The following is a 19455-nucleotide window of genomic DNA, read 5'->3' on the forward strand; positions in this document are numbered from 1 at the left end:
TCGAAAAAATATGAATAATTTATATAAATATATAAACCATGGATTAAAAAACAATGACCAGTAATGGTTGTGTGAACTTAAGAGAGTTGGTAGAGTAAGAGAAGAGGAATGAGGAGGACAAGGACTAAAATTGTAGCCACAAAAAGGGAGTTCAAACTGGAATTATTAGGGTTTAAGAATGATGCAATAATAGGAGTGGTTGACCGGCCAAGAACACCTGCAAGAATTCTTTAACATAAATGAACAAGTGATCATCTGGATGGATGTTCCCTTTTTCTTACATAATATAATATATGATATTGATATGATGATGATGATGCATACACAGCATGCTTGTTTTTTAGTTCAAAATACATGCCCCTCTAAGTTTCTAACATCATCATCATTCATTGCAACAACATCAAACATCATGCATGCATGCTATTGCAGCTGGAAAGGTATCAGCCACCAACTCTTACATCATGTGGATCATCACACTTTGGGCATTATAAGTCAGCAGATGATTGAGAAGAATCATCACAAAACTCCTTCCCTTTTCCATGCATTAGGTCCCAATATCACCGGCAACGGCTGATATGTGTGGGTATTAGTCTATTTTAATAGTAGTTGTTTGTCCTTTTCGATAGCGTTCGCTGGTTACTGTATGTAGATATCATTAGATAGTGATAATGATATGATCATTGATACAGTTGTTAATGATTGAGATTTATGCTATTACTGCAACCGACTCGTTTAAAAAGAAAAAATTATCTCCACCAAATTGCATCTAATTAGTGGGAGGGTTATCAGGGTCAGGTAAATCGGGCTCACGCCCTGAATGGGATGGATTCGGGGTTGAATAATGGGTATAAAGATGGGTTTTTTAGTTGGATCAGACCTACTGCATATTCGTTATTATCATAACACTGATATATATTACACCTACGTATGCATATATTGTATGCAACTCGGCTTTAAATTATGATATAATATAATTATAATTTTTAGTTTGAAAAAGAACATGTATCAATCTTAGGATAACAGTAATATATGTGGGATACGAAAGTATGATAAAAAATACACAATATTACAGCATTGTGGCATTCACATTTCTAACCACCTCCCCCCTCCCCACCCCTGAAAGAAGAAAACAGAAAAGCTAACAAGAAGAGTGTGGGATTCTGTGAGGGGCAAAGAGGCAATAAACCTCATGCTTTGGCCATTTGAACCTTTCAAGAGGGACAAGACAATCTTGAGACATACCCTGAGGTTATCTTGTTCGTCTCAAGTGTAGACAAGATATATTAGGTTGTTTGAATAGAAGATATGGGGGTTAAGGATTTCTATTTCATAATAACAAAGTTGTTGGACTTGTTTGAATAGTTTTAGATTACAATGAATTTCAAGTTTCTCAGTACTAGTGATCACATGGTTCTCGGTGGGCATTAGGAGAGGGTGTCGGGTCGGATTTTGCGGTTCTGATAATTCGGGTTTGGTACCCGTAAATTTTAGTGATCATAATAGGATAAGTAAAATAATTTATGAAATTTTAAATACCCGATTTAAATTATCCATACCTGCAAAATCCAACCCGACACTCACCCCTAGTGGGGCATATAAGAATGTAGGTTAGTAAGTTCACAGTCTACAATGAATGAGAAAATTGGTCTACTCTATACTTTTTAAATGGACCAAATTTTCTGTTTTAAAACCTATTACATTTTCTATTTCATTTAATATATATACGTGATTTAGTTTTTGTAAATATGATCTGTGTATTAAATAGAACAGTTGATGGAAATATGATCTGAAATATAAAATTTGAATCCACTTTTCAGGACATGGAAGATGGTGTACAACCTTAACCCACCTTAAAGGGCCAAATGTTTCTAAATCTTTCCAAAATCACGTCCCAACATCTTGAAAAATTGCTATGATAAGAAATATAATCTGGTATTAAAAAAATCACAAGATGACAATTTTTTTCTGGGCAAAGTGAAAACCATGTGGTTTTAATCAATATAGAGACTAAAAATGCAAATGTCGAAAAAATTATTTTTTAAACACGTTAATATAAAACTTTGATTATTATTTTTTAGATTTCAGACTTAATAGGCTAATATAGACCCAAGCCAAAGCCATACCCCGTTGGCCGCTAGGGCTCGACGGGGCTTGGCTCCGTCCCTGCATATATATGCACATAAACACGACCCAATAGTATAATGCAAGCCACGTCGGTTCAATATAAATAAGGGCTGTTGATGTAGTCTAATTTTTTACAATTTAATATTTTCACACTTGATACATATAAGTGATTCTTGCTTCTTACACATTCACATACATATATATACGATCAAACAGTGAGAATCAAATCACGTCATTACAATATAAATACATATTAGTGATTCTTGACTTCTCACACAATCGTATGCATGTGTACACAAACACGACCAAATAGTCGAGCCACGTTAGTACAATATAAGTAAGGCTGCTGAAGTAGCCGACTTCTTACCATTTGATGTTTTTACACTCGACGCACATAAATAAAAACCCATTTTTCAATATATTTAGCTCATGTATGTCTTGATATGTGATAAACCAAAAGCAGCAAACTTGCCTCATTGCTGCTAAATTTATATAACCAGCAAAGTTTACATCAAACAACAAAGAGACACTAACAAATAATCCAAGGCATCTTTGGGGCTATTTTTATATTTCTATTGCCACATAGCAAAATGCAAGTCAAAGAACAGCCAATGAGGCACATACTTAAGTTTTTTCAGAGCTACTCAATGAGCAAGAATTGAGGAAAACTCCCTCTTGTCCTTTCAAACATAGAAGAATTACACAGATGGGAAGTACTTGTTGAGGTTGAAGGGAAGGGAGTAGAATTCCTCGCTTCTTGTATCGGTCTTGAACGAACGGAACTTGTCCCACCAGTGCTTGCCTCTGTCTTTCCTTATCTGTGGGTCCTTCTTGTCGAGGGTGTTGTCGAAGAAAAACGCCAGTATACCGGCCACGAAAGCTTCTGACGAGAAGGGGACGTTTACTATGTCGTTAAACTGCAAGAAAAGATTCGAATCAAGACAGCAGTTTTGTAAGCCAGTAGTTAAAAGAAACATATTCGATTGAGAATCTTGTAAGAGATTCAGAAGTTTGTGATTTGTTTGTTTACCCATCGGGCATGTGTGTGGGCTGGACCGTATCCATTTATAGCTGTGTACTCGTTGAAGTACTGAGGCACTGACAAGCCCAGAAAGATAGAAACGGCTAATATGAATTTGTTTCGAAAACTGTTCAGCTGGCAGAACTGGAGAAAGCTTAAACCACCAACACCTGCGTATGCGATGAGAAAAACAAGTCATGTTATGAATCAGTTGTAAAAGGGTTGTTTCTCTCAGTGGATTTTTCTAGTATTATACACATACCGACGTAGGCGAAGAAGACACAGTACAATGCAGCTGTGATGGATGGTGGGATTGAAGCAAAAACAGCCCCAAATTTCCCTAGGAAGACATACTTTGTTGTTAAAGATGAGATTTGCAACACAAATTCGGTGACAAGAATGGAAGTGGAGAATAGTTTTTACCAAGAACAGAAAAGAAGAGCATGAATCCAGCAGATATCTGCACGACTCTTCGACTGCCGACGCGCGTTAGTCCCAATAGGCCAGCATTCTCACTGCATGGGACCGGAGAATCGACTTGTATTGTAAGTGAATTCTGAATTGATTACAACAAATAATCATGTGGAAATGAATAGTGGAAAGTCTTACATAGATACTGACGATCCGTTCGCAGTTCCAAACAATCCAGACAACAAGATTCCGACACCCTGGCATACGTAGGCAGTTCAGAAAAGAACAATCACATCTTAACCTAAGATTGCAAGCTCTTTCGTGCTTAATATTTGAAACTGTTGGCTGTTACGATAGGTAATATCCTAATCTCAGGAAAGAGGAAGATTTGAACATCACTATCATAAATGTCGAACACTTTGTCGCTGCGTAGAAGCATATATTTCATTATATAAATATTATGACAAATGTGACATCACATATAATTTGTTATCGCTCGGCTCCTGGTGGAGCTCGAGCGGTTAAGTCTTAGTCTTAGCAAAGTGGTGATTTCATAAAGCTGCGTGCCTTGTTCACACATTTCAAGAACTCATTTGCCTTCTGTGTTTCTGCTAACAAGATACAAGTGTTTACCTGCCAACCTACACCACGGCTGAGGATCGATGGTGGTAACGGGGTTGCACTGGCATGTCTGGAAGCACCAATCAGGGCACCAGTTGACTGCAAGTACCGTTGCAAAATGCACAGAGAAAACATTAGAACAATCAATAAATTTGTAGGTTGAATATAAGCGGTTTTGGTTTAAGTCTTTTTGGTGCATGTGTGTGTGGCAGGCGAAAGGTGGCGGCTCATATTTATGCACTTGAGTACAACTGATCAATATATATATATGTATAAAAATGTCTGTGTGTGTGTGTCATCTGAGATCTTGTATGTAATTTGATCTAATGGTTTAGAAAGTATGATAGAAACACGGAAACAACCTCTACAAGAGCAACAAAAGCAGCCATCATCATAGCAAATGCTTCACCGGCATCAAACGAAGGTGCTCCCCATTGGAAGGGATATGGGATTCTTATCCTGCACGGCAAACCCATAAAACTCGAGTAATTTTTTCAGAACGAAAAATTTATAGCTATTAAATATAGTAAATGCATTTAAAGCGACAACCCATGCAGCCGCTAACTAATATGTATATCCGTATGCTGAAGATCAAACTACATACATTAAATTCAATTGCATTATGACCAAATCTAAGTGCAAGAAAATCCACTAAGTGCAAAATATTATTACAACAATATAAACATTAATGATCTCTCTTCATTATCTTAATACAAAACTGGATTATATCTTTGAAGCTCGTTATCTAATGAAAAAGGTAAGCAGAAATCTGAACTCACCATGGAGCAGCATCAATAAGTCCAGCACGATCAGTTCTGCAGCTTGTTTGCGTCTTTAGGGACCTTCCATTGTAGGCTCCACCAACAGTAAGTAAATGGGCGTAAATCCACACAATCACCACAGTGATAATAACTGCAAACCGGTCAAAGATATGCTTTCCGGGGCGTATCAAGTGTGGCAGATACTGCAGTAAACAATATATTAATTTTACCCAAAGTTCCAGTTGAAGCTAAAACTGAGCTGATACCTTCACTTTCAGCATTTTACCGGGCCATGTGGAGTAAGTCCTTTATAAATGAGAAAAACACACAAAATGGACTGCAATTTAAACTGTTACCTGAGAAAAGAAAACCAGAAGCACGAGCTCCGGCAACCCAATCTCCACACATTTGGCAACCTAAAGAACCACGGGAAGAGATCAAATCCAATGGTCTGTAAAATCCAGGAGAGTTGTATACAGGAGGATCCAAGTGAATAGCTGCACATACCCCAGGAAAACCGAATTCGTAGAGCCCAAAACCAGCAAGCGCGACCAAAGGAACAGCTGAAATAGGACTGAGAAACCTGTTTGTTACACATTGTGGATTAGTACTAGAAGAAAACACCAGCCACATATTAAATGCTTGCATGAGAAATGACTTGCATAAGTCAAACGGCATAATAAATGACTATAACTTGAGGAGACACATGTATAAACCTTGCAATATTGCGCCAAAGACCGCTGAAACCAAGCACTATTTGAATGGTTGACGCAACAATAAGTGCACCCTGAGTGGCTCGCATCGTCTTCTTGAACCTCTACATGGTTATTTACAGATAGGTATGTGTAAGACAAGAAGTTCAGTAAAATTAATAAATATTATTTATACACTTATATGTCGTGTAGCAGAAATTTAATGCATGGTAACTGGCTGGTCAGGTTGTGTGATGATCGTAATCCTATGTAAAACAAGCACTTGGAACACAAGGTTAAACAGCAATAGGATCTCGATCACAAACCGATATAGGATCCGGGTCATTCCATCTACCCGACAGGATAATTGAAATTGTTGGCGCGACAAAAGTGTATGAACCTCCTATCACAACTGGTAATCTGGTTCCAAACCATGTTTGCAACAGAGTGTTCAACCCGGCAACGAACAGCAGAGTCTGAATAACTTGTGCTTTCTCCTCCTGGAAGAAGTGCAAGCAGGTAGAAGGAGTTGGTAAAGGAATGATAAATCATATAAAATCGGTATTCAGATACTGAACTGCATATGAGCACTTACGTTTCCTCCTCCCATTTGAGGAACGAGCGCGGTGGGTATGATTACCGTTGTGCCAAGCATTACCAGATAATGTTGGAACCCCAGAAGGATAGCCTCAGCTGCAAAATCGAAACACCAAACCGTTGAAACAACTCCTTCCTAGACCATTTCTCATGCAAACGTGCATGAGGAGACATTAAGAAGATGTTAAATGCGAAAACATCCAAAGTTAATAAATTCAAATAAAAACACAAGACAAATTTCTTTAAAGTACAGTATACCTCAATTATGGAAAGTATTTCCTGGAAGTTCATACCAGATGATACGAGGTTTATCTTATATTGAACATAACGGAAAATCTGAATTAGGACATGAATAAATGAACAACAATAACTAAATCCAAACAGACCCAACGACCGATCAAACTAACAAAAGAGAAACAAAACAACAATTTATCTTAGGTCACTGTCTGACGTTATCTTATTCGATGTTCATATAGCCAGAAACGAATACTAGAGCCCAAGAAATCCACAGCAGACATGCTATCAATGAATCATAATGCATACAGTGGGTACAAGTATTAGTTTAAAGAAAGTTGGATTGAAGTTCAATAACACAATATTCCAATGTAAAGCAGACAGAACAAGAATCACAAAAAGGTAAATATAAAAACAGAACAACGACGACAAAGGGCCAAAAGGAATAGGTATCCAAAAGAATCAAAACACATTAGTAATAAGCTGACTACTCAAGGATATGCATTAACAGAAAACACAGACTTCAAACAACCGGCTTCAGCAAATATTCTCCCACACCAAGAACACAATTAACCCAAAAACTCCAAGTACATGCACAAAATCCACAAAACAAATGAAATAAAAAAGAATTAAACTTTAATTACTTCACCATCTTAAAATGAGAAAAAACAACATGGCTCAAGGAATCCACCAAAAGTTTACACTAAAATTTAAAAAACAAACACCAGAATATACTAAATACTGAAATTAACATTAACAAATTTCATGAGGTACTGACGCCATGGAGGAGGACTAGTAATGCAGTAATGAACATTGGGAAGCTGATCTTTAGGTTGGTGTGGCGGCGGGTCATCCTTTGATACAGCAGCTCCACCTCCTGCCATCTCTTACTCTTCCTGTTTCCCTTCAATCCCTGCAAAGAATTAGTGAAGAAAAAACAAAAAAAAGAAAAATTCAAGAACTGTTCTCACTGTACTTCTTGTGAAGCAAAAACGCAAAAAACCCGGTACCCAAAACAATGCAGATCAGAAATCATTCAGAAAACGTTGGAAAGACAACAGAAATGTGAACAAAACAACAACTTTATGAGTAGCCCAGAAAGACAAGATTCAAGAGAAATGCTCATACGATGAATGAAACCCCAAATAACAACAGCTCACATGTAAGTGTGCACCATAACCACCCCGACCTCACCTTTTTTGCAAACAGTAAAAAGAAGTAAAGAACAGAAACTCAGGGGAAATGAGGGAAGCTATACAAAATGAAACAGTAGGCTAAGAACTCTGTGTGTGTGTGTGTGTGTGTGTGCGCTTGGGAAGTGTCATTACTTCAAGAAAATTAAAACTATATAAAAACAGCAGCCCAGAAAACAAAAGGATGAAAGGAAAAAAAATAAAATAAAACAAGGTACCCAGATGAGAAATGAAGAAGCTTTTTAAGAATCAAAAACCAAGAATGTTAAGTTAAACCAAAAGAAACCAAAGACCCCACCTCAAGAAAGGTTTCAGGGAGAGAGGGAAAAGGAAAAAGATGAAAACTTTATAGAGAGGGTACAAATGGTAACGGCAATGGGGTAATTGGTATATATTTTTCCGCACAAAGGGCAAGAAAAAGAGGTGTTGGATTTTTATTACAGCATTTAATGTCACCTTCACGCGTGTATTATATATAATCTTATTTTCAAATTATTATTCAAAAAGAACTAATTATATGTTAATATTTCATTAAAATATAACATGAAAATATGATAAAAGATTAGCATTCCGCGTAAGAAAAAGTATACAAAAAAGTTGGAAGCAGAATGTGAAGATAAAAAGATAGAGAAACTGGACCATGTTTCTAGTTTAATACTCTCTCTCTCTCTCTCTCTCTCTCTCTCTGAAATTCTTGAGAAAAACGGACACATATACTGAAGAGAATCTTGAACAAGGTAGAGTTAAATACTACGTTGTAATGTTTCCTTGCGCTGATTGTTTCCTTACTGCACTCACTCACAAACACATATGCGCTCCAGATAATATAAAATAATTAAGAAAAAAATACTGCCAAGAATTCTTTAGTAAGTATGATTTAATATTTTATTACTTAGGTAATCTTTTTATACTTTTTTCCAGAATTTGTGAGTACTAATAATGGCTGAGAGCAAATTCAGGCAACCTGGTTTGAAACTAGTTGGCAGTATTAATGCACTTCACCTAGTCTTTTTTCTATGGTGATTGGCTGATTTACCCTTCAAAACTACAGCACATAGAGATGACATTTTGAAAACATTTTTGTGCTAAAAAATCTTGCTTAGTTGGCGATGTAATAGCCACGAGTTTGAATTCCATCAATGCATGTGTTAGGCTATTTTAATAATAATTATTACTTAGTTATAAATATTTAATATTGATATCTGATGGGCAATTTTTCGCTAATAAATAAAAAACAATTATTTGCATTGTCATATTAAAATATTACTTAATAATTTAATATACTTATAAATAATTATCAAAACAAAAATAATTTAATATACTTCTAACTCAAGTCATGAATTATCATTATATTAATGGATAATTTGTAAGCATTTCTATTAGTGACTTTATAGTTTTCTAATTTATACTAATATGTAACGACGACTAGAGTCGAAATTACCTATTTTTGTATGCACCATCAGTTGTATTCAAATTCATAATTTAAAAAAAAAAAAAGAAACAAAAAATAAAGAATATAATAAGTGTCCGACATTGATTGCAAACGAGAAGTATGAATGATTTATAAGCCCCAGGACTTCTCTCCCAAGCGAAGCACCTTTTCGACACTGATCGAATCTAGCAAAATGATGTGGATTGCGACTTGATCAATACCCCATTGTACAAAGTATATTGTTTGCCCCAATTTCGTATGGGCCTCACAATTTTGTTATGAAAAGGCGCCTCGCCATGGAGAAAATTTTGAAACTTATAAGTCATGCAAATACTTTATTTGCAACTAATGTAAAACACTTGCCTACGTTAGCGAGTAAACTCCAATTTTTGTTTAATTACTATCTCAAAGGGAAATGGATTTCAAGAATCACAAATTAAAATGAGTAAAATTCATTTTAATCCCCCACATTTGATTTCAACTTCAAAATAGTTCATATCTTTTCAACTAACTTCAAATTAGTCTCTCTAGTAGTTAATTATTCCATATTACCCTTATCAAACTTTTTTTTTTAAATAAAAATTATTTTAGTGCGTCATTTTTCATTTCTTTATTGCAAGTTGGTCTCTTATACATTAACTTAGAAAATATAATTATTTTAATTGAAAAATGTTATCATTAAAAGTTTATTCAAATGTTTGTGTACATTCAATTTTAAACATTTTAGATATTACTTATTTTTTTAGAAATATATATGTTAATTGAATAAATAAAAAGTATTAAAAAGTAGAAGAAAGTTATGAAAAATTATTGAAAAAAAGAAAAATTGAGAAGAATAAAACACAAATTAATAAAATATTTTTAAAAATAAAAAATGACAAACAAAAAAAATTGAAGATAATAAAATGTTGATATTTAATTATATAAAAGTACAGATAATAATTTAATCAATGACATATGAACATAATTGTCATGAATTTATTAAACTTCTAAAATTTTCATATAAAAGAATATTGCCGGAATGAAATAAGGAGTTTTATATACCCCATTCTGAAGAATATTTATATTTATATTTAAGTTTTAACTGATATATTTATATTCTTAATTTTTTCCTCTAATTTTAAAAGTTTTTTATTTTTAAATATTTTTTATCTATTTTTTAATTAAACTATATTTTCCAATTTATTTATTTAATTATTTTTATTCGAAAAAATCAATAAGTTCATTAATTCACAATAATCATATTAATTTATCATTAGATAAATTATTATTTGAGGGCCAACAATAAATTATTTCAATTAAAACGAGTTTTATTATTCTAAGTTTAAAAAATAGAAGTTCCAAATTGTAATTAAAAAATAAAAAGTTAAAGCATGATAAAAAAAAAAAAGAGTTTCATAAGGGTAATATAGGAAAACCACGTATTGGAGTGACTAATTTAGAGTGAATTGAAAAAAATAAGATCTATTTTGAAATTAAAATCAAAAGTCAGGGATTAAAATTAAAATTAAAAAATCCTTATCTCACATTAAGAATAAAATTAAATTTATTTGGGATAGGAACGAAAAAATCAAATCTTTCCCAAATAATATGACTTTGGGTTTTCAAAAATACGACTCAAAATTCAGCTCATTTACCACTGAAACAATAATTTATAGCTATAAAAGGAATATTGGGATGTCAAAAATGTTAATCGGACTTTGGGATAGCAAACAAAATCACCGACACATTATTTTTATACCATAATAACAATTCAAATTTCTTATTTATTAATTTTATTTAACTATTTTATGGTCAGTATAATTACAATTTATTTATTTACTTATTTGGTCGAATCCATACTTAATTATAATTTAATTACATTTTTCTATATGGGCCTTTCATATTCACTTTCCTATTCTAACTCAACTCAATTTTTTACTAAATTATGATATTATTATTTTTATTATATTTCATATACTATATATTATATAATTTCACATGAATCATATACACGAAAATAATCGAATAATCACGATAAATCCATACATATAATATTATATCTTATACTGACCCAAATTGTGCAGCACGAGTCTAGAGATGTCTGTATTTTAAATTTGAAAATTGGGACGTATGTCTTGAAACGATCTTTAGGAGATCTTTCTGCATCAATTATAAACTTAAATTTTCAATGCGTATATAGAGTTTGACACTTTATGTGAGATTTTATAATGTTCAAGACAATAAATGAACACCTTTTATTTTAAATAATCTTTGTTTCGCCTTAAATTTTTTAAGTTTTTCAGACAACGAGTATATTATATTAGTTAATTAAATGTAAATTAGATAAAAGTTTTAATTTTATGAGCAATTAATTAGTATTATTTGAACTACAAGAAAACAGGGTATTGGAAATGAAATTCTTTATTAATAATATATATTGCATTTTTCTATGTAATTTTCAAGAAGATGTATTAATTAAAATTCTTAAGAAAAATGTAATAATCGGATTAATTATTTTTTTATTATAAAAAAATAAACTAATAAAACATATAATATTAATATAGCAAGTCGAGGATTATCACTCCCGGACAGTGTCTTCAACAGTTGAGTAGACTTGTTATATTAATATTATTTAAATATATTTTTTATTATTTTATTTTTTTAATAATAAATAATAATTAAGCCTGTAATAATTGGGCTTTAATTTTACTATTTCAAATTGTAGTAGTAAAATAAATAGTGAGCATCCAGCATAGAACATGATGAATTTGATGGATTTGATGAAGTCGCGTTTCCTTTCCCAAACTTTTCAGCATCTTCAAGCTTCATTCTTGGATTTCCAACCTTTTCTAACTGCCACATCAAGGGAATGCCAGCAAGAGTTTTCGAGATAAGTATTTTTCAGCTTATAAATTCCACAAAACACTTTTAAAATATTTAAAATATCATCTTTTTTTTTATAAAAATGTTAAAATAAATATTTGAAATAATTACGTCTTCCTCTCTTAAAATTTAGTGTAATTACACTTAGACCTTGTTGGTTTAGGAAATTACTTCTAGTACCCCTAATGTTTAGTTCCATCTAACAAATAAATCTCTCGATTAGTCGAAATTCACCGAATTTGCTGATATTAATAAAAAATAAAAAAAAATCTATATATGCCCACGTTTGACTTTTACTGACTTATTATAAATCAAATAAATCTTCTTATCATCACATTACCCCCTACGTCTTCGCTCATTAATGCATATGAGGGGGTAGATCTTCAGCGTTATAAGGTTGTTTAATCTAAAAAAATTATTTGACCTGCAATAAGTCATTAATAAGTTAATTGAGGGTAAATATCAATTTTCATTCAGTTTTTTCGTTAATACAACAAATTCAGTGAATTTTAACTAACGGAGGGACTTATTTGTTTAAGTGAAGCAAACCTCAAGGGTGTTAGATGTAATTTATCAAATCACGTGGAGTCTACATATATTACACCAAACCTCAGAAAAGATGAGTGCAATTATCCCTAAATATCTTTATCAAAAGCTAAAAGCACTTTGAAATGTGTTTTTAGCTGCTTTGAATTTTTTTGTAAACAAATTCAACTTTTCTTTGGATTACTTCACTGCCATTCTTATAATTTGATTCGAATTTATCCTTTTTAATCTATTTTTAAATTTCGAATCTAATTAAAGTTGATATAAGAGTTTTTAAATAATTTAAATAATTTAACATAATATTAAATCTATATTCTCACATATTTAATATTTTAGAATTTTTATATTTCAATTGGTATATTAAATGATCTTATTCCAATGTCATAGAAAAAAATATAAATTAAATTTATATAATTAATTAATAAAAATATATTTTGACAATCATGCAAATCTATTTATTATTTATGAATGGCCAATTATATTAGTTAGAGGGAGAATTATTGAATTAAAGATTTCAATATATAAATGACAAATATTTTTGTAAAAAAACTAAACATGAAATAAAATATATTATTTTTTTAGAAAAAAATAATTATTATTAACAAAAGAGAAATGCAAATATTCAAGAAAATAATTTTTTTTTCATATGGGGACAAAACGTCTTTAAACCATTTTTTCCCAAACACTATCCAATTTAGCTTCTATCTGCTTTTTAATTTTTTTACAAATACCACCCACTTTTAATTCTTCTACAACTTTCAACTTTTTCGACAAAAATTAATTTTGTAAACATATAAGTTTTCAAGCAAATAAATTAATAACACACCCAACTTTTTTATCAAACATTTTTGTATCACTATTTTCCTATTTTTAAATTAATATTTTTCAAACACTTTTCTATTTACATCTTCTTTTTTTAACTTTTTCTAAAAATGGTCTCTTTTTGAAAAAATAAATTGATTTGCAAACACTCCCAATTTTTCACCATGCCACTAATGAACAAAAAGAGCCAATTAATCATGATGGAAACTTAATTTTCAGCTGCTAATTATTTGATTAGTGTCACTAATCACATTTTCCTTGGTGCGGAAACATGTGATATATAGGGGAAAAGTATTATTTTAGTTCGCTAAATATGTTTAATTTTAATTTTAATTCGATAATTATGTTCATTTTTATTTAGGTCCAGTAACTTACGAAATTGCTTACTTTTAGTCATTTGGCAGATTTTCGGATAATTTTACCCCTATACTACTTTTGAAAGGCAGTTTTAGTCCATATGCACTCATAGGGGTAATATTGTCCGAAAATCTGCCAGAGGATTAAAAGTAAGTAATTTCTTAAGTTACTGAACCTAAACAAAAACTGACATAGTTATCGAACTAAAATTAAAATTAGGCATATTTAGCAAACTAAAATAATACTTTTCCCTGATATATAGGTCATAATTTCAAAAACTCAATTATCGCAGGTATATCACCTCAAAGTAAATTTTTTTCCAAATTTAAATTTAAATTAATCATATGGCAAGAACTTTTGTATTTGACAAATGATTAATTACTTATTTTAAATTATATATTAATCACGTGACAATTATAATATACTTATTATATAATGGTCTAAGTTCGACATAGTCCAATTCAAATCAAAACCCCACCCGATTTCTATAAACTACATTTCGACTGATTTTTCGAGTCGAAGGAATAATTTGAAAAAAAAATAGAAATTTTAAATAATTTTATATTAATTTTGAAGAATTTCAGGTAAATATCTTTGTTTTTGGATTGTAGATAGTTAGCTTAATTTAAGTTGCTCAATTGCAAAGGCCACACATAGAGCAACTTATCCTCTCCATAGCATGGTGGGAAAATGGGGCTACTTTGAAATTTTGTCCCTTTCTTTCTTTTTTAGATCCCTTGGTGATATATATATATATATGTATGTATATGTAGGAAAGATTTTTATTCCAAAATGATCAAAAGGTGAAAATAAGATAATTTTTCAAACTGGCATAAGAAATTGTGTCAATTCATATTTGTGAAATTACTTAAAGAGGGTGTTTGGGCGAGCTGATAAATATTTTAAAATATTATTTTATAAAATATTTGACAGTTTATAATATTCGATAATAATATTTCTTATTTAATAACTTATTTAAAAAGATAATGGACCAAATCACGACTTTTCTTAAAGGGTAAAAAACGCCATACATGTATAATTATATGAACAAAATTACAATATAGCCAACATATTCGTTTGCAATACAGTTCGTGTAATAATATTCGCGCTTGAAAGGAGAGAATTACAATAAAAATATAATATCAGGGCTGCAATATCATTTACAGATTTCAACCGGATCAATGCTATCAATTATAGCTTTTAACATAACAAAAGATGTCCACTCTTGGCAATTGGTATTGGAGCTATAACCGTCAGTACCCATGACACTATATAAAGCAACCAACCGAGAGAAAATTATTAGCCTGTGTGATAATAACTGCTCTCGTCATAAAAAGACAATTAAAACTCGAGAAGAGATTGATAAGTTGTACGAGAACATATCGCTCGCATAACGGAACCACAATCCAAACTCATCTCTTGAACTAGTGTACAGTTTAGATTTTTTAACTTGCGGTTGTTATCGTCAACTGTAACTTTTGACACAACAACAAACGTCGAACGCGACGTAATACAATTGTATGCTCATCCAACAATTAGTAAATTCAATTTTAATAATACAACAACAAATAGCCTGGAATTTTCCATAATGGGGTTTATATATGAGTTGAGGTTATAAGAAACACATGAAAAGTAAGAGATAAGAGTAGATGGAGAAAGAAAAAAAGAAAATGTCAAAGAACATAACATGGGAGTTGCTTTGGATCTTTTTTAATTATTCTATGGGTATAAATAGATATACCAAAAAGGTGGGGGGCCACTTTGCAACTCACAAATTCCCTACTTTTGAATATCTTCCTTTCTTTTCTTCTCACTTTCCCTAAAAGCATGCAGAGACAAAAAGTTTGTAGACCTATTCCAACTTTATTTCTCTCAATTTTTAAGTAAATAAATATATTTTTTTCTTTGAAAAAATACTCTTCTTTTGGTAACATGTTTTGAGGGGTGTTTGCAAAAGTTTATCCTTTTTAAAAAGTGTTTAATTAAAAAAAAAAAATCAAAAGTGGATAAAGAAAAATTCTTGTTCGAATCAGGTCTTCCCGAATCAATCCAACCATAGAGCAAGTGTGGTACACTTGTCATGTGATTGGTCGATTTTATGAACTACACAACATTCATACTACAAGTGTATTATATTTGCCATATAATTGGTTCAGGTCCGATCAAAACCAGTATGGATTAGAATTTCTCGATGAATAAATGGTGAAAATGTAAAAGTTGGGAGTGTTTGACATTATATTTTCAAACACCTTCATTTAGGGAGTGTTTGTGAAAATTTCTGCTTTCAGAGAATTAAATTTTATAGAAAAAATTAAAAGTTGTAACAAAATCAAAAGTGGGCTGTGCTTGTAAAAAAAAATAAAACATAAATAAAAGTTAAATTGGGCAGTGTTGGGGAAAAAACACTTCCAAAATAAGCTTAATTGGATAAAGATCGTTTTGTTTTCATGTATTAAAAGAATACTGTTTCTACTTAATATTTGCACTTGTCTTTTGTTAATAATAAATTATTTTTCTCGAAAAATAAGACATTTTATTTCAATTATTATATTTCGTATTAATAAAATAAATATTTATCATTTATACAAGATAAATACTTGCATGATTGCAAAAAAATATTTTTTTATTAATTAATCATGCCAAAATTTATATTTTCTATGATATATGAATAATATAAATTTAGAAATAAAATTTAAAAATTGTAAAATAATGAATATGTGAAAGCAAACATTTTATTAGCTTTAAATTATTGAAATTATTTGAGAACTCTAATATTGACTTTAGATGTGCATTTTTTTTAATATAAATTAAAATTAAAATTATTATAATAAAGATGAAGTAGTCCGAAAAAAGTTAAATTTATTTACGGAAAAACCAAAGTAGCTAAAAGCACCCACCAAAATTCTTCTAAATTTCGACTCAAAAGTACTTTTTTTAGCAGTTTTAGAAGCAGAAACTGGTAATCCAAACATCTAAAAAATTCTTTAATTTTGTCAATAAATTACAAAAAGTTGCTGGAAATAAGGTTATAATGTTTGGCTCCAAGGTGCAATTTAAATTGTAAATAAAAAACTTCAAAAAGCTGATAAATCAGTTATATTAAACTACTGCAAATACCCCTTTAAAATATTTCTAGTTAATAATCCAAAATTTATTTACAGACAGTTTCTAATTTTTTTCCTACTTTTTTACTAAAAACTCCCAAACTTTAGATTTTTATTCCTCACTGCTTATTTCAAAATATTTTCTAATTTTACTTTTGCTTCAAAAATTAATTTTATCTTTTTTCTTTTCTTTTAATTACAACTGGAGTGGGGATAGGAATGACAATTGGCCCCAAAAAATTGGGGCCCTAACCCAAACCCACCCCACGTGGGATGGGTTTGGGATGTATTTTCCCAGATCGGGGTGGGTTCAGGGCTTTTTGGGTGTGAACCGACTAGGTCCGGAGCGATGTACAGGTCTTGTCCTAAACCCGCGCGTAGGCCAAGGCCCCGCCCCCGCCTGTGTAATAAATTTTGTATTTTGTATTATTTATTATTAATATATAATATATTATTAATAAAATAGTATAGTATTATATATAAATTCTAAATAATTTTTGCATATACCCAACTCTATATAAGAAATACAAAAAATAAAAAAATAGTTGATAAGAAAATTAATAATTTAGATGAAAGTATTCTTGTCTTATACAATTCATTTTAGATTGAAAACTATATTAAAGTGTTTTAATTTGAACTGATATTATTTATTAAAATATTAATTGAATATATTCTTTGTATAATATATTTTAAATCGTAAAATTATATTAGTTGATGAAAAAATTAATAATTTAGTTGAACGTAGTTTTTATCTTATACAATTTATTTTAGATTGAAACTATATTAAGGTATTTAAATTTAAACTGATATTATTTATTAAAAAATAATATATTAGTTGAATGGATTCTTTGTATAATTTAATTCATTGTAAATCGTAAAATGATATTTGTTGATGAGAAAATTAATAGTATAGTTGAATGTATTCTTTGTCTTAAATTTTGTATTTTCATTTTCAATAATAATTATTTTTTCACAAAAAAATAATAATTTTATTTTGATTAGTATATTTCATATTTGATCTTTTTTTATATATTTATAAAGAACTTAATGTTTAATTTAATAATACTCCCACTAAGTAATATAATTGTTGATTCATACACAATAATTAGATGATTTGTATGATTGCAAAAAAAATATTTTTTATTAATTAATTATAGCCACTTAATTTATAATTTTTAAATACGTGCACGTGTAAATTTGATTATTATTAAATTATTTAAAAATTTTAATACCAGCTTTAAACATACAATTTTAAAAATAAAATAAAAAAATAATAAAGTATTATTAAGATTATCATAATGAGACTAAAGTATAAAACAAAATGAATTTATTTAAAAAAAAAAGACAAAACAACTAGAAACACTCTGGTCTAAAATACTTTTCTTAGCAATTTAAGAAGCGGACGTTGTCATCTCAAATATTATAAAAATAATCTTTTTAAAACCATAAACTAAAAAATACTTTTTCGAAAACTCTCGCAAACACTCCCTCAACCTCAATATTAATGGTAAAATTGTAATTTTATCCCAATTCTCCCAAAGTAGTTCTTACAAACACTCCTCCACTTTGAATTCATCTCCACCTACCAATGGGCCGACATGGGCCATGGGACAGCTCAAATACAACACAAAAAATTGGAAACCTGTTATTGGGCTCGCCCAAGTTCGGCCCAAATTAGAGAAAAATGGCCCGTCAGCCCAAATTAGAGAAAAATGTACCTATCATAATATTTTATAAAAAAAAGAAGATTTTTTTTACTAAAAAATGACTATTTGTAATATTATTGTATTAATTTTTTAATATATATACAAAAGAACCAATTTCGATTAATGAAAAAAGAACCAATTTGGATTAAACCTTATTCCAACTTTGTTGGAAAAACATCTCATGCTCTCCGTCTCCCCGGCCCTCCGGCTCGTGAGCTTTTTTTGTTTTTAAAAAAAGTGTATAATTTTTATTTTTAAAATTTTTATATTTTTAATTTCATATATAATATTTTTCAATTTTATACTCAAAATTGAATGTATATTAAAATTATTAATCAATACCATATATTTTATTTTTATATAATAATAAACTATAGTATTTTTATTTATACATTTAATCTTTATACAAAAATAAGTTTAATCAACAATTTAGTAAGTTCTAATTTTTTCAATTAATTATTCCATATGACACATATAAATTTTGTGTTATATTTTAGTATCTATTTGTAATCTCTTATATTTTTTTAAACTGACAAGTCCGAACAATTAACTTATAATTTTTATATCTATTTGTGAGTTTTATATTTCTATCAAGATATATAGCATGCATTTTTTTTACACTTATAAATTTATGTCTAAATTTCGTGATTCCGATGAATTAATCTAAAGATGATGATAATGATAATAATAATAATAATAATAATAATAATAATAATAATTGATGTGTATAAAAAGCCCAAAGAGGCCCAATGAGAGGTCTGTAACATCTTAGAAGGTACAAAAGAACCTGACGGGTGCCCCCAAAGAACAAATTGGCGAAGGGAAGACGCCTAGAACATCCCCTACTCGAACCATGATCAAAGCTCAACAAAACATTCGGCCCAAAAGACCCCTATGGCTACCCATACTCCACCATGGCATCCAGTTGACTTAGATATCAATAGCCACCTTGAAACCACTTCACTCTAA

The 19455-nt window shown here is 30.3% G+C and overlaps 1 protein-coding gene across 5 annotated transcripts; it reads right to left on the minus strand.

Annotated features, from left to right (window-relative positions):
- On the minus strand, nt 2574-8069 carry LOC105157177 (nucleobase-ascorbate transporter 6). Of its 5 annotated transcripts, none has more exons than XM_011073502.2 (15): nt 7656-7829; nt 7240-7374; nt 6226-6323; nt 5957-6130; nt 5655-5755; nt 5446-5521; nt 5295-5354; nt 4957-5141; nt 4540-4636; nt 4190-4276; nt 3755-3813; nt 3569-3660; nt 3408-3485; nt 3155-3315; nt 2574-3041 (listed from the first exon to the last, which is right to left on the minus strand). In XM_011073502.2, the coding sequence occupies exons 2-15, from the start codon at nt 7343-7345 to the stop codon at nt 2823-2825; spliced, it is 1593 nt and encodes a 530-aa protein (XP_011071804.1). In that variant the 5' UTR covers nt 7346-7374; nt 7656-7829; the 3' UTR covers nt 2574-2822. The 5 variants fall into 5 exon arrangements, with proteins under 5 accessions (XP_011071804.1, XP_011071805.1, XP_011071806.1 ...); XM_011073503.2 differs by lacking the exon at nt 7656-7829 and adding an exon at nt 7953-8069 and having other exon boundaries at nt 2823-3041; XM_011073504.2 differs by lacking the exon at nt 7656-7829 and adding an exon at nt 7873-8051 and having other exon boundaries at nt 2823-3041.

The sequence above is a fragment of the Sesamum indicum genome, linkage group LG3 (genome assembly GCF_000512975.1).
Source record: "Sesamum indicum cultivar Zhongzhi No. 13 linkage group LG3, S_indicum_v1.0, whole genome shotgun sequence".
NCBI classification, from domain to species: domain Eukaryota; kingdom Viridiplantae; phylum Streptophyta; class Magnoliopsida; order Lamiales; family Pedaliaceae; genus Sesamum; species Sesamum indicum.